Source organism: Antechinus flavipes, chromosome 4 (genome assembly GCF_016432865.1).
Source record: "Antechinus flavipes isolate AdamAnt ecotype Samford, QLD, Australia chromosome 4, AdamAnt_v2, whole genome shotgun sequence".
NCBI classification, from domain to species: domain Eukaryota; kingdom Metazoa; phylum Chordata; class Mammalia; order Dasyuromorphia; family Dasyuridae; genus Antechinus; species Antechinus flavipes.
This window is the reverse complement of record NC_067401.1, coordinates 131658955-131673903: the sequence shown is the minus strand read 5'-3', so window position 1 is coordinate 131673903 and position 14949 is coordinate 131658955. Positions and strand designations below refer to the sequence as shown.

Genomic DNA, 14949 nt, shown 5'->3' with positions numbered 1-14949 from the left:
TGGCTTTCGGAGTTTCATGAATTATGTAGGATTCAAGCCCAACACAATAGACAAACAGGAACTATTGGACAAATCACTTTTGACCAACTAGCTGGTCAAGGTCAGTATGCAGAGAGTTCAGAACAGATTTATTATCCCATAACAGTGTATGAGCAAATTTCTAAGGCTGCAATAAAAGCTTGGAATTCTCTCCCTGGACAGAAAGATGGAAATAATGCTTTCACAAAAATAGAGCAAGGTCCCAATGAACCTTTTGCAGATTTTGTGGGACATTTACAAACAGCTGTAATAAGAACCATTGGAGACAATGCAGCAACAGAAATAATGACTAGACATTTGGCTAAGGAAAATGCCAGTGAGGTTTGCAAAAGAATTATATGGGGGCTAGACAAAGATGCTCCTTTAGAGGAGATCATAAAGCACTGTGCCACAGTGGGCATAAATGCTTATTATGCCTAAACTATGATGAACATGGAAAGACAAGGTCCTTCTTGGCAAAGGAATTCTAGAGAAACTCGTCGATGTTTTCAGTGTGGAAAAATTGGACATCTAAGAGCCCAATGTAGAAATGGAGATAAGGTGAGAAGACAGGGTGAGAGAAAACCCAAAACCCCATGTCCAAAATGTAATCGAGGCTTTCACTGGGCCTCTAAATGTATATTGACCCAGAGGAATGAGAGGCAGGACCCAGCTCCAAAGTATCAATCAAAGGACAGGTGGGGCATGATAGCAGCTGAGGTTACACCCAGAGAGACTTTAGAAATTCAGGACTCTGATGTCATCAACCAACAGAAAAGCAATCAGGATTACAGTTGGGAAGAATACAGGCCTTTTAAGACAACAAGGCAGTATCCAGTGCAAACAACTCCAATGTAATTACCAGATGATGAGGAGAAATCCCAAAAGTGATAAATAGAAGGGAATTAGATAGGTTAACTGCTTGGGGAAGAGGATCTGCTTATATTTCCATAGGTGGAGAAGGAATCAGATGACTGACAATGAGACTGTCAAAAGAACTTTAAAATCTTCAGCTTTCAGTTCCTGAAAAACCAGCAACAATCATTGTATTTCTTGAGATGAAATAGAAAAAGAAAAAACTTCAAAACAAAGGAGAATTAAGAAACATCTGACACTGAAAGAGCATGGCTGACAATGAGACTGTTAAAGGGACTTTTAAAAATCTTCAGGAATCATTGGATTTCCTAACACAAGATGAAATTGTTTTAGTTCTTGAAAAATCAGCAAGAATCATTGGATTCCCTGAGATGATGAGACTTTTGCAATACATCAGAGCTTACAGGAACTATTGGATTCCTGGCACATGAACTAATGGACAATGGAATCCTTTTGGACTGTTTCTTGTACTTATGGACATGTGTAAATTTTCAGGATGATTCATGTTATTTACATTACTACTTGCCTGTGTTATATTGCTATGTGCTTATGTATTTTATGTAATTGCAAGAATCATTGGATTTCTTGAGATGAAATATTGTTGATGAGACTATTGCAGTACTTAAATTTTCATGTTGATTCTTGTTATTTGTTACATTACTACTAGCCTGTGTTATGTTATTATGTGCTATTGTAAACTATGTATAATGCCTCCCATATTGATGGATTTACCTATACCATGTATATGTGTTTCAAAGTTCTGGCCCATATTGATGGATTTATGGATACCTGTTTCTAGTGAGCCCCTTCAGAAACCCGCTAATCTGATTTGATTTCCTATTTCCTTTGGTGCTTTCATCTCCCTTCCTGAGGTGTCAGGGAAGGTGTGATCACCTTTTTTGGAGGGTTCTCATCTCCTTGAGAAGTCAGGGAGGTCATGACCACCCTATGTTCTAAAACAAAAGAAAGGGGGAGACTTTGGAATCTTTACAAACTACTAACTCATTAGAGTTGATAGATTGTTGATCTGATCTTACAAGAAGTAAACTTTGTAACTTTGTGAATTCACACCTCCCTTAAAGCTCTTAGGGCCAGAGAGTACTATGGGAAAAAACCCATAATCCCTCTCTCTCATATCCCACAATTCCTCCCTCTTGTATAAAAGAAACAGAAGCTCTCGGTCAGATTTCAGCGGAATTACGCCAGAAGCCCTCTCTCTGAGGCAAGAGAGAATATTTTCCACTTGGCTGGCTGGTGGCAGAAGAAGAGTTTTCAGAGGAAGAAGCTACGAGTTGAGAGTTCAGCGGACAACCAGATTCATCTTCATCTCACACCACTGTGGTTGGTGGCTGGGCTCCTGCACTCCCCCCACTGAGACCAAGCTGCTCTGAAAGACTCACCAAAAAGCTAGCCGAGCCCCAAGTGAAGGAGACAAGAGATTCATTCCATCTTTGTGCTGGCTGGAGGCTGAAGAAAGCAGAGGCAGAAGCAAAGGACAAAACTGCAAGAGCTCTTGGAACCAAGCAGAGAGATAGACCTCTAAGCTAACCGGGCTATTTTGGAGATAATAAAAGATCGGAACTTTTATCACCTGGCTGCATTTGGGGTAATTATTGATCTGAACTGATACTAAGGCTGCCTCCAAGAAAACCTCTCCGAGAAACCTGCACCTCTCCCCCAGAGAGAACTATTCTACTTATTTTAAAAGAACAAGATCACCACATTTTTCTCCTCCCAAGTTGTTGGAATTCAGTGGCAAAATAAAGGTCAAGGCAACTGGCAATAGCCCAGACCCATATAAGTATATGCAAAATGCATACAAAGTAATTTTAAAAAGTAGACAGCATACAGGGAAATCAGGAAAGGTCTCATGTAGGCAGTCATCTTAGAGCTAAGCTTTGAAGGAAACTAGGATTCTAAGACATAGAAATGAAGAAGTGCATTTTATTTTGCCTATAAAAAGGTAGGAAAAAGTCTCTTTCATCCTGTTTTTCTCAGTTTCATTTGTAAAAATGATCTAGAGAAGAAAATCGGAAACTATTCGGTTTTTTTCCCTTTGCCAAGAAAATTATTAATGGGATTATGAAGAATTGGACAAAATGAAACAAGTGAACAAAATAAAAACATAAAAAGGGGAGACAGAATGTTATGTACAAGGAACAGTTAAGAGAACCAATTTAATTGGACATAGATTATAAGAAAGGTAATAGATGACAAAGCTGCACATGATCAAGACTTCTGCTTTAGAAGTGTCACTCAAGTAGCTGTAGGAATAGAAGTTTGGAGCTATGGGAGAGACAAGTCAAAGATACTAATTAGAAGATTATTTGAAAGAATAGTATTATGAAAACCCAGAGAAGAGAGAATTCTGGGGGAGAGGGTGATCAAGAGTGTCAGCATTTGCTGCAGAAACATCAAGAATAAGAGCTGATAAAATTAGATTTGACAATAAAGAAATCATTGGTAACTTTGGAGGGAGCAGTTTCAGTTGGGGGATAAGATTGTATGTAAGAGGTTGAAAAACTGAGGGGAAAAAAAAGTGGAGGCAATGCCTTTTCTCAAACTGTCTCCCTCCTCAGTAAGCCCATCTTCCTTGGGTCTTTCTTCCCCATGCTCTAAATCTTCTCCCACCTCATCTCTACCTCCCAGCTTCCTTAATCCCACCTTCTACAAGAGACTTGCTCAATAACCTTAATGCTAGCAACTTCTCTCTATTGGTTATCTCCAATTGATCCTTATATTGTTTATATCTAGTTATTTGCATGTTGTCTCCCTCACTACTGGGACATTCATTAAGTAAGAACAGCGACTGACTTTTGCCTGTTTTTCTAGCTTAGAAAAGTATCTGGTATATAGTAGCAGTTTTAAAAATGATGGTTGACTGACAATGTAGAGTTCCCCCCCCCCCAAATTAGCAGTGAAAAAGAGGGCTGTATATATGTGGGGATAGTAAATCAGATGAAGGATTGATTATGGGGGAGACCTGACATATTTGGAGGTGACAGTCCATGAGCTAGTAGATGGGGAAATATTAAAGATTAGGGAAAGAGGTAATATTTGGAGGAACCATCTGCTGGCTAAGTTTAAGGGTACAATATTAGAGAGAGATGATTATGGGGGTAATCTGCTGGATAGGAGTATACAAGCAATAGGGTTTGTCTTCAAGAAGGCTCAATGGATCTTTATGTTCCAAGTGAAAACAAGTTATTCTTTTTTCAAAAAACCAAACAAGATCAAAACACATAGCCTTAGGTATGAAAACTGGAGAAGAGAAAGGACCTGAAGAGTGGGAGAAGAATCCTGATCTGGATGAGAACACAAAGAGTAGGAGAATGTTAACAGAAGTGAATAACAACTCTACTTCACTCTGGAGCCAAAAAATTAATGATGATGATATGGCAGCCCATGGCTATAATTTGTGCTGCTAATCCTGGAAACTCTAATTCAGTTTGAAGTAGCAGTCAGCCAAGCCAATCTGGCATCCACACTAAGTATGTAATCAACATGGTTAACTTTGGGGGCATCAGGTTGTACAAGGATAATGCTAACTGGCCCCGACTGGAAAATCAAAAACAAAAAAACAAGTGAAAGCTGCTGTCCCTGAGTGGAATCAGACCTATGAATAACCTGGGCAAGATAGGAAGACTCAATCTCAAGAAAAAAATATTGAGGTTCTAGTTTCCAGAGAGAAGGAAATTAAAAGCTCAGCAACAGCAACTGCTTGTCCTCCAAGAAATAAAAATGTGGATTCAAAGGTGCTCTTTGGGAGACCATCCAGTGAGCATCAAAGGAAGAATGCTGATTGTTGATTATTCTTTTGAGAAATTGTGATTGTCAAATGAAAAAAAGGCTATCACAAAAGTTTAGTGTCTTTCTAGGGCATGGAACATATCAGAGGGATTCCTAAGATTTATCAAAATGCTTATCAACTACTTCTAGTGATTCATGAGGTCTCAAATGATATTGTCAGAAGATTGAAATCATAGTCAAAATGGCCTTAGAAAGCACTGGCAGGTCTTGGTTAAGAAAATGAAGACTGTGTGTTTTCCTCACCAGTGCTAATTGAAGACAAAGGATGCAAAACAAAAGTGTTTGGAAAACGAACACATTCAGTTATTGGTATCTTGGAATGAGATTTGTAATTTTGCATCGCGAATTAAAATAAAGGAATGACAGGGTTCCTTAAAAGAATTCCCACTATTACATATCCAAAAAGTGGTCCCATAGTCTCTGCTTAAAGATCTCTAACTCTAACCCTTCCCCAAGGTAACCTATTCTACTTTCTAATAGCTTTAAGATCTCCCCCCACTTCCCCTTACATGGAATCTAAATTTGCCTCTCCACAACTTCTTCCTATTAAGAACAAGCCAAATTTCTGTTTAAGAAAGATTTAGCCAGAAGCCAAGGCTTCTGTCCTGTCTCATTTCTTCTTTTCCAAACTTAAAAATCCATTCAACTTAACCTCATATGGGATGGACCAAGGATTCTTAATCTTTTTGGTCACATATCTCTGTCTGGTAAAAGCCTCAGATCATTTATCGAAATGTTTTAAAATGCATACATAGGAGCATAATGGAAATCACTCATGCTGAAATAGTTATTAAAACACTAAAGAGTCAATGTTTTAACAAGGTTAAGAATCAGTACCACATTCAAGGATTCAGATTTTATATCTGCCTCTGCAGTGCAAATTGTCACATTCTATCTAAATGGAGACCCACAAATAAACAAAAGGCTTTTGTTCTAAAATTGATTCCGAGTATCACTTGGATGGGTACTCCAATAAATGCAGAGTGAATCCTCCACAACTAAGACAGTTTCCTGACTTGTTCTCTCCAAAAAGCTCATCTCACCCCAACCCTTTGGCAATTTTTTCCCCATTCATCTCAAGATATACAAATAATTTTTGGGAGTCAATCAGATTTAAGTGATATACCCAGGGTCACACAGCTAGTAAGCGTCTGAGAACATTCGAATCTAGGTCCTCCTGATTCAAGGGCTGTTGCTTTAGCCACTGTGCCATATATGCATGCATATATACACCCTTACCCCCCAATAAAAAACCCACACATGCAATCTTTATGAAGTGGAATTTTTGGGTGAACAGGTTTAGATATGACAAGCTGAAAACAGTACTTTTGTTGTTACTGTATTGTTTATTTAAATTGGACTATGATAATACAGAGAAGGGACTAAGGATATTCGGCTATCCAGAATCTTTTGCATTTTACATACACAGACTGGGCAGCCATAAATTACCGACCCATGGAACAATAATTCAGTCATTGCTGCATAAATACAAAGTATGTAAGATACTGGTCATTTCACAGTTTTGTACGTGACAATTTTACATTTTCAACTACCACATCACGTGTTTTGGCTGAGGTGGCCACGGTCCCCTGTCCCTGCAGTACGCACGAGCAGACTTGGAAATGCAGTACTGAACACACAGACGGGACATATCAATAAAACCTTTTACATATAGCACATAAAAAAAATTAACAATAACAAAAGGTCCCCCAAATCAGAGATGAACACAAACAATGCTCTTCATGTTCTAGGAGGAGGAGGAGAAGGCATGTGTGGAGAAACAGGATATTCTAAGTTCTTTTCATTTTAAATCTATCTGTCCAGTTTTTAAGCAGAATTCCTTTCCCTCCTCCAAAGAAAGGATAAAGCCAAATTATTTTTTTTAGTGGAATAAAATAAAATTAAGCCAACACAACCACATGTAAACACATACAGTCTACAATGAGGGACAAAACGTATACAGACAGTGCTCAGTTGCTTCCATGTAATAAATACAGCAGGTAGCATATGAAACATCACAAGTATTGGCTTTATTTGCTTTCATTTCTATGCTTATAAAAAAAATATTAAGCTTCTCTGTGTGAATTTAACTGGGTTAGCTTATAGAGATAGATACATGTTGGTCTCTAATTTCTGTACACCAATGGCTCCTTAAAGCTCCAGTCCATCTGGTAGCAGTCTCCAGTGCTAGACATGTGCACTGTATGTTAAGGAGAGGGTCTCTTCTTCTCCTCTCAGCACGAGGCTCTCCTGTTACATAGTCATGTGCTCCGGGAGAACATATGAAATATCATCCCACGGGTGCCGATACAGACCCTGTTTCAGCCTCTTCTGATCTAGATAATGCCCTAAAAATAGAACAAAAGCATATTTCCTCTTAAACAAAAAATCCTAATTAAATTGGGGACAGGAGAAAGGAAAAAGGTAAAATATAAGAAGGGGAAGGAAGTCCAGTTCCATTCAATGGTAACCCTCCTCCCCCTTAAATGATAAGTTCATATAGCATAGTCAGGCAATAAGATGACTGTTGATTAATTCAATTGGACTTTACATAATCTAGGGTCAGCAATATTGAGACTCTAGGTCCTTTTCTAGATGACCAGAATGAAGAACCTGAGAGAAAATCTAGTCTGATCCCTTTGTATTTTAAAAAAGGTAACAAGGAGACATTCAAAATGACACAGTAGCAACTTTAATTTTTTCAAATGCCAAGGAAATCTCTTTCCTACTATACTCCTAATTTGTTTTTATTTATATGTGCGATGTCATTAGCATGTAGAACTGTGAATATGGAAACTCCCTAAAATTTTGCAGACCAGTCTATAGTTCAATTAAAAAAAAAAATCTTAAAAAAGTTGTCTAGGGGCAGCTAGCAGGTGCATTAAATCTGGTCTCAGATACTTCCTAACTGTGTGACCATGGGCAAGTTACTTAACCCTGCTTACCTCAGTTCTTTATGTCAAACAAGTTGGATAAGAAAATGGCAAACTATTCCAGCATTTTTGCCAAGAAAAAAACAAAAAATGTGGTCATGAAGAGTTGGACACAACTGAACAACTTGCCCACGGTCACACAACTAGCGTACATCACAGGCAAGAACTGAACTTTCTGACACCAAAGAGCTTTTCTGTCATATGTGGAAAAGATAAAAGGGAGAAATGTCAAGAAAGAAATATAATTGTGTTAACTCTCCTGTTACAGAAAGACTACAGCAGTATGCTAGGGGTTGGCAGAATGAGAGAAGAGAAACCCTACCAAAAAACCAAATACTCACCAATGAAACCCATACTCCTTCCTAGCACAAAAATACCATTGAGGGCTCCAATATCAATATATTCATCAGCTTCCTCCCTGTAACAGACACACAACCAAATTGGATTTTAAAAAAAAAGGGGGGGGCTTATCTCCCCCCCCCCAATTAAACCACACTCTCTCTAGTCTGAAGTTGAAATACTAAAAGCGTCGTGATCACTATATTTGTATTATAAAATTTCAGAGTCAACCACTCGCATCTCCATGAAAACCATCCTCTATCAAGAAAAGCAGAAATAGGATAACAGACAGAAGAGGTCTGCACAACTTACCGGGTAAAAGAGCCACAATTCCTGAGCATATCCACAAATGCAGCTCCAATAAAACCATCTACATTCAGGATAAGATTTGGCTTCTGAGAATGTGAAAAACAAAAAAGACTTGTCATTATTCCTTCGGTTATGCAGTGTTATTTCTTTTCAGTCCTATTTTAAAGATATTTGTCATTGAATTTTAAACCTCGTTTCCAGTGATGATGATGTCTCATTTTGACCAATAAAAATATCTCTGTAAAAAAAAAACCTCTATTTTTCGAACTTAGATCATATATCCAATACTGTAACTTATTTAACATGTAAAAGACTGCTTGCCATCTGGGGGAGGGGGGAAATCGGGAACAAAAGTGAGTGCGGGGGGATAATGCTGTAAAAAATTACCCTGGCATGGGTTCTGTCAATAAAAAGTTTAAAAAAAAAAAAAAAAAAAGATCATATATCCAATTCAGAGTTTATTGTAGTATGTGATCCAAACCCATTCCCCCAGATTTTAAGTGAATCCCATTTCCAGAATTCTAGATTTAGGTAAAACTAAGCAGGACCCTTTGAGATCAACTCCCTCATTTTACAGATGAGAAAAGGCAACAAGTAGTAAAGCATTTTTCTTCTTCTTCATCTTGTTGCCCAGTATTTAAATGTAGGTTTGTTAACAATAGAGATATATGTCCCCAGAAGTTCCTGGTCCAAGCCCAAACTCGCCCTCACCGTATTTTTACCTTGGAAGTGGTGATCTTCTCTACTTCAAGTGCATAATCCAGGAGGGGAGTGGCAGGGAAGTGTTGTTTGACGTAATCCTTAAGGATCTGAACCCTCATGTCTGGGTTGTTTATCTGCAAAGTGAGGCAGCAGGGCAGACTCAGAAGCAAGCTTTTGGGGAGGGGAACCCTGTTATAGGCTCCCAGCTCTGGGACTCTCCCCCAGCCCCTCACTGTGGAGATGGGGTTTTCTGAGAATGACTCCACTTACCGACTTGACTCTGTGACCAATCCCCATGATCAGCCTTCCTTCCTTCTTCATTTTGTTCACAAACTCCATGGGGATGATGCCGCTATCAAAGGCCTTGCTGAACATCTTGGCGGCTGCATCTAAAGCACCGCCAAAGCGGTCTCCCTGTAGGAGACAAACCCACATGTCACTCTCAGTGTACCCCCACAGTCCAAGTCATTTTTTATTTTTTGGAGGTAACTGGGCCTAAGTGACTTGTCCAGAGTCACAGCTACCCAGTGTCTGAGGCTGAGTTTAACGTGTGTTTTCCTGACTCAGAGCGAGGGCTCTATCTACTGCACCCACCTAGCTGCCTCTCAAGTCACTGTCAAAAGCAGCTTAAGGGCAAGAGCTGGGATATCCTGGAAGGTAGAGATGCTTTCCATTACAGCTAGCAAAGAGCTCTATGAATAAGACCAGCAAATGTCAGCAGACAGACCAGATGCTGTCAATCATAGGATCATCTCAAATCCTGACTGCAGACATTCTCTCCATCCTTTAAGGAATAACTTAAAAACAAAACAAACAAAAACCCCACTCAAATGTTCTCTTCCCTGAAGCCTTCACTGATCCTTCAACAAAATATGCTCAGTACATTTTGGGGTAGCTAAGTGGAGTGGATAGAGCAACCAGCCCTGTCAGGAGTTCAAATCTGGCCTTAGACACTTAATCCCAATTGCCTTAGCAAAAAAACAAAACAAAACAAAACAAAAACCACCTCAACTTTTTTTGATCTCACTGCACTTGATTAGTTTCTATAAGAATGGGACTAGATTTTCTTTACCTCTATAAATACCCTAATACTTAGCACAAAATGTGTCAAGGACTTCAAATCTTTGCTGATTATTTCATGATTTAATCAGATGATGATACTTACGATTGTGAGTAACCCTGATGTAAGACTAGAGACTAGGTCTTTTCCAGCTCGGGCACAGATAATGGTATTGTGGGCTCCTGAGACAGCAGGGCCATGATCAGCTGTCACCATCAGGCACATCTCAATGAATTGGCAAGAATATTTGGGTAACCTAAAGATCAATGTTTAAAAGATATGAACAAACAGTTCTCCAAATAATATTTATAAACTATTAACAACCATGTGAAAGAATACTCCAGTTAACAAGCAAATCTTCAATAAGACAAATGCAAATTTGAACAATTCTTAAGTTTCACTCTAATTCTAGGATATCAGCATAGTTAATAAAAGAAAGTGATATCAAGGGAACCCTAATACACTGTTGATGGAACTATTGATCTAGCCATTCTAGAAAACAATGAGATTACATAAAATACCCTCTGGTGCAGGAATTCGTTGTTAGGTATATTATATATCCTTTCAGGTCACTAAGAAAAAGAAAGTTCCCATAAATATACCAAAAAATTTATAGTTATATTTTTAGATCACACGAATATAGCAGAATATCAGTGTAATGTAAGAAATTATGAAGATGAAGAGGCATGGAAAAACATCTATGAACTGATGAAGTCAAGTAAGCAGAATCAAGAATACAACATACAGTGAATAAAACAACATAAAATGGAAAGATTAACAACCAAAACTGAACAGTATTAAAAAATACTGAGTTTGGTCTTAAGGAATATGAGCAGATACTTCCCACCTTCCTTGGGAAGTTATGGGACATTGCAAATAACATGATACTTTCCCAATGTTGAGTGATTTTGCTAAATTTCACCTTTCCCACCTTTCTAAAAAAAAAAAAAAAAAAGTATTATAAGGGATGACTCAAGAGAGTTGGAAAGGGAAACAGAAGAAAAAAGGATTCTTAAGATTTATTTACAATTATTTAAAAGGTTTGTTTGTTTTTTTTTAAACATTAGAGACAGAAGGAAAAGAAAAAACCAGAACACTGGGAGGATAAATGAATTTTTTTTACTTGTCCAGAATGATTTCATTAGTGTTGGCACTTAGCTCTATCAATGCATCATATCATCTGTAATTTGCCTGGTAAATTTATAGGCAGAGAACACTGATCAAGTGATTAGGTCATGATCATACAGTAATGTTTTAGAGGTAGTAACTGAAGCCAGGCCCTTGATCCACCATGCCATACCTGTTTCACTGACTCATTTAAAAGTGACAACACATGATACATATAATTCCTTGGCTTTCCTTCACTAACTACACCCTGGAAAAGTTATGAAAATCCGTGAAAGTTGTAGCATCCTAATGCAGGTCTAGTATTGAAATAAAGTTCCAAGTCCACTCCTCACTGTTTTGTAGCCTTTTAATTTATTTGTATTAAAAATATTGCCTGTTCTTTTACGAACTGATGCTGAGTGAAATGAGCAGAACCAGATCATCATTGTACATGGCAACAAGACTATATGATGATCAATTCTGATGAACATGACTTTCTTCAACAATGAGAAGATTTAGACCAGTTCAAATGATCTTATGCTGAAGAGAGCCATATACACCCAGAGAGAAGACTGGGAACTGAATATGGACCACAACATAGTATTTTCACTCTTTCTGTTGTTTGCTTGCATTTTGTTTTCTTACTCATTTTTTTCCTTTTTGATCTTATTTTTCTTGCACAGCAAGATAATTGTATAAATATGCACACATATATTGGATTCAACATATATTTGATTACTTGCCATCTGGGGAGAGAGTGGGGAAATTTAGAACACAAAATTTCGCAAGGGTCAATGTTGAAAAAACTATCCGTGCATATTTATTTTAATAAATAAAAAATAAAAATATCATCTGTTTAAAAGAGATGATAGTTCCTTGGAGGTTAGATATCTTTTAGTCCCATAGCAATTTTAATTATGCTACTATCATTTGTTGTAAACTACGACGGGTTACTTTCTGCCTACGGAAAAGGAAGCAGGCATCTAGATAGCACAGTAGATCAAACACTGGGTCCCAGAATTAGGAAGATTTGAATTCAAATCTTAACTAGCCGTGTGACCCCGGGGCAAGTCACTTAATCCTGTTTGCCTCAGTTCCACATCTATAAAATAAACTGGAGAAGGAAACCTCTTAGTACTGTGAGTATGGTCCATGGAGTTAGGGACACAACCAAAATAATCGAGTAACAACAACAAAATCCCTTTCTCCTACTTTTCAGTGTTACTTCTTTAAAACAATCAATTTCATGCCAGTGAGAAAGAAAAAAACCATGACCAAAATGGACCCCATAAAAACTGTTACAGTAAAACCCTTTGAACTCTTTCAGGGAGGCAGTGAAGTAACAAACATTAAGGCCCCAACTTGAAAACCAATGCCACTTTGCTCAGTTTCTACTAAATATACTATAAATACAATTATATTGTATCACACTATTATAATAATATGCTATAAATATAATATAATCACACTAAATAGGCCCTTCCTTGGCTGTCAATTTCAGGGAAGAGTTCGACTGGTTTTGTTGATTTGCAGAAAAATAAAGACCCTGCTAACATTCATGTTGATGGCAGATATTTACTAATATACAGGGGGCACACAATGTGTCTATTACCCTGTTCTTGTACTTTTTGACAACTTACTAGTCAGAGGATCAAATGATGAGCTCCCTGGTCACCCAAATCTTTTCTGCTGCCTCTACAAGGACTGTGCCCACCTCCAGATCCAGCCACGGCCCCCTTCCCTTTGACAAGGTCTTGGAAAACTTGATGTCCTTAGTTCTAGTTTTCCAGTATTAGTGGAGACTGTGCTGGCAAAGTGTGAATACTGCTGGATCCTACCAGGCAGGCAAAGTGCTGAGTGCCTTCTAGGAGAGGCAGTACCCACTCTGCTGAGATCACAGATCTTTTGGAAGGACTTAAATAATCAATGATTCCTGGCACATAATAGGTACTTAATGAATGTCTGTTAAATTGAACTAATATTCCATCAAGATCTTGCTTTCAAACTGTCCCCCCTCCCCAGTAGTTAGTTCTCCATTCTTTCTTTTTCCCTGTTATAGGGTCTAGCCTTTTGGTTCTTAGTGAAGAGAGACAACTCTTTGTATCTGTTCCTCTCTAGCCGTCCAACCCATATTTTCTAAAGTCCATTTCTGAGTTCTATTTCCCTGCTGCCCTTTCTCTGGCCCTCACCTTCTCTGGAACCACAGCAGTCCCAGGACACCTCCAATGCCCATCTCCTCTTTGAAGACCTCAGTGATAGGCATCCCTGCGTAGATGAGCTCCTGTCCGCGTTCGTCACAGATGCTGGTCATGAAGGAAGCTGGTTTGCGGATTAAGCCAAGTTCCTAAAGATCACAGCAGGGAGGAAAACAGGTAAGCGGAGGTGTGCCTTGCACCTATGAAACTGGAGGGGCTCCATTGACAGGGTCAGAGATCTGGGCCTTCCCGAGTGAGCTGAACGCCTTACTTTTCTTTGGAACCTAGGGCCAAATTATGTCTGAAATGCTCTCTCTCTTCTGGGAAGGGTGACTTTTCCTTCCTCATCTAGTCGTTACCTTCATCTCATGGTACTTTTAAAAAAGCTAGACTGAAATAAATTTGTGCGATTTGAGAAAATCCAATAGTTTGAGAAACTTACTGCCTGCTGTTAATCTGCCTTCAAAGTTTTCCAAATGGCTGGCAGGGTGTTACCCTACATTCACAACTACTTCAATGCTCTTTGACTTCTATGGCCATTCTGAACCAGAACCTTTTTGAGCCAACCACATAAAGATTCAATTATTCAAGTAATTTAGGCTGAAGCACCCCTGGAATTTATTCTATCCACTCAATTTTCAATGTGTCACCTTCCCACTACAGATCCTGTCACGGCCAGGAGTGACTAGACCCAATTCATCCTTTGGCGAGACTCTTAGTACATTTCCCCAGGGGACTTCATAGGGAAAACCTTTGGTTGGACACCAAGGGTACAATCAATCACCTACCCGGGCCCAGGAGTAATCCATTGGCACAGTGGGGGGAGGGACCTCCTGAGCAGGTACAATGACTCCTTTAGCAACAAGATCTTCATACACAGTCCTGAGGGAAAAAGAAAGGGAAGAGAAGGGTAAGAAGCAGAAATGATGTATCTTTCATGAAGAAGGAATGTTCTAAGCTCTTTAAATAATGTCCCTAATTCCTCCAGATCTTTTGCCTTGGTCTAGCTTTTCCTAACTTATTCTCATCAGTCATCACTGTCCTGAAATCTAAATGAAAACAGGTGAAAGGGCCCCCTCAAATATAAACAAACATCTTTTGCTTCTAGTTAGGTTTTTTCCTAGAACCCCAAGTCTGTTGCCTAAGCCTCAGTGGTTTTAAAGGGGAAGGCATAGGAGGCATGAAAACAAATTGGTTTAAGAGATGGAAGAAATACCATTGAGAAGTAAAGTCATTTCTTAGTTATCTGTGAATGAGCTACAAAAGACAGTAGGCCTGAACATGCATCTGGGACCCAGAGTTCTCATCTGACATACATTCAGGAAAGGCAAAAGTCATTTTTGATCAAGCATATTAAAAAACAAACAAACAAACAAACAGGAAATCTCATTGCTTCTGTTTCTTAAAAAGTTTCAAAGATGGTTTCAGAAAAACTTATATGAACTAATGCAAAGAGAAGTGAGCAGAACTAAAGAGAATAACATCCACAGTAACATTATAGTAATGATGATCAATTTGATTAACACAATGACTCACAACAATTCTAGAGGGCTCATGATGAAAAATGTTGTCCACCTCCAGAGAGAGAACTGATGAACGC

At 38.6% G+C, this 14949-nt stretch overlaps 1 protein-coding gene across 2 annotated transcripts in view; it reads right to left on the bottom strand.

Moving 5' to 3' along the window:
* Nucleotides 1-6030: 6030 nt before the first annotated feature.
* Nucleotides 6031-14949, bottom strand: part of ACLY (ATP citrate lyase) — a 43939-nt gene continuing 35020 nt past the window's right edge. For both annotated transcript variants that reach the window (XM_051994477.1, XM_051994478.1), the window contains 8 exons: nt 14138-14231; nt 13344-13498; nt 10153-10303; nt 9258-9401; nt 9008-9121; nt 8289-8371; nt 7979-8055; nt 6031-7052 (listed from right to left, as the gene is read on the bottom strand). In XM_051994477.1, the coding sequence (XP_051850437.1) occupies nt 6958-7052; nt 7979-8055; nt 8289-8371; nt 9008-9121; nt 9258-9401; nt 10153-10303; nt 13344-13498; nt 14138-14231 (913 nt within the window). In that variant the 3' untranslated portion in view covers nt 6031-6957. The remainder of the gene's footprint in view (nt 7053-7978; nt 8056-8288; nt 8372-9007; nt 9122-9257; nt 9402-10152; nt 10304-13343; nt 13499-14137; nt 14232-14949) is intronic.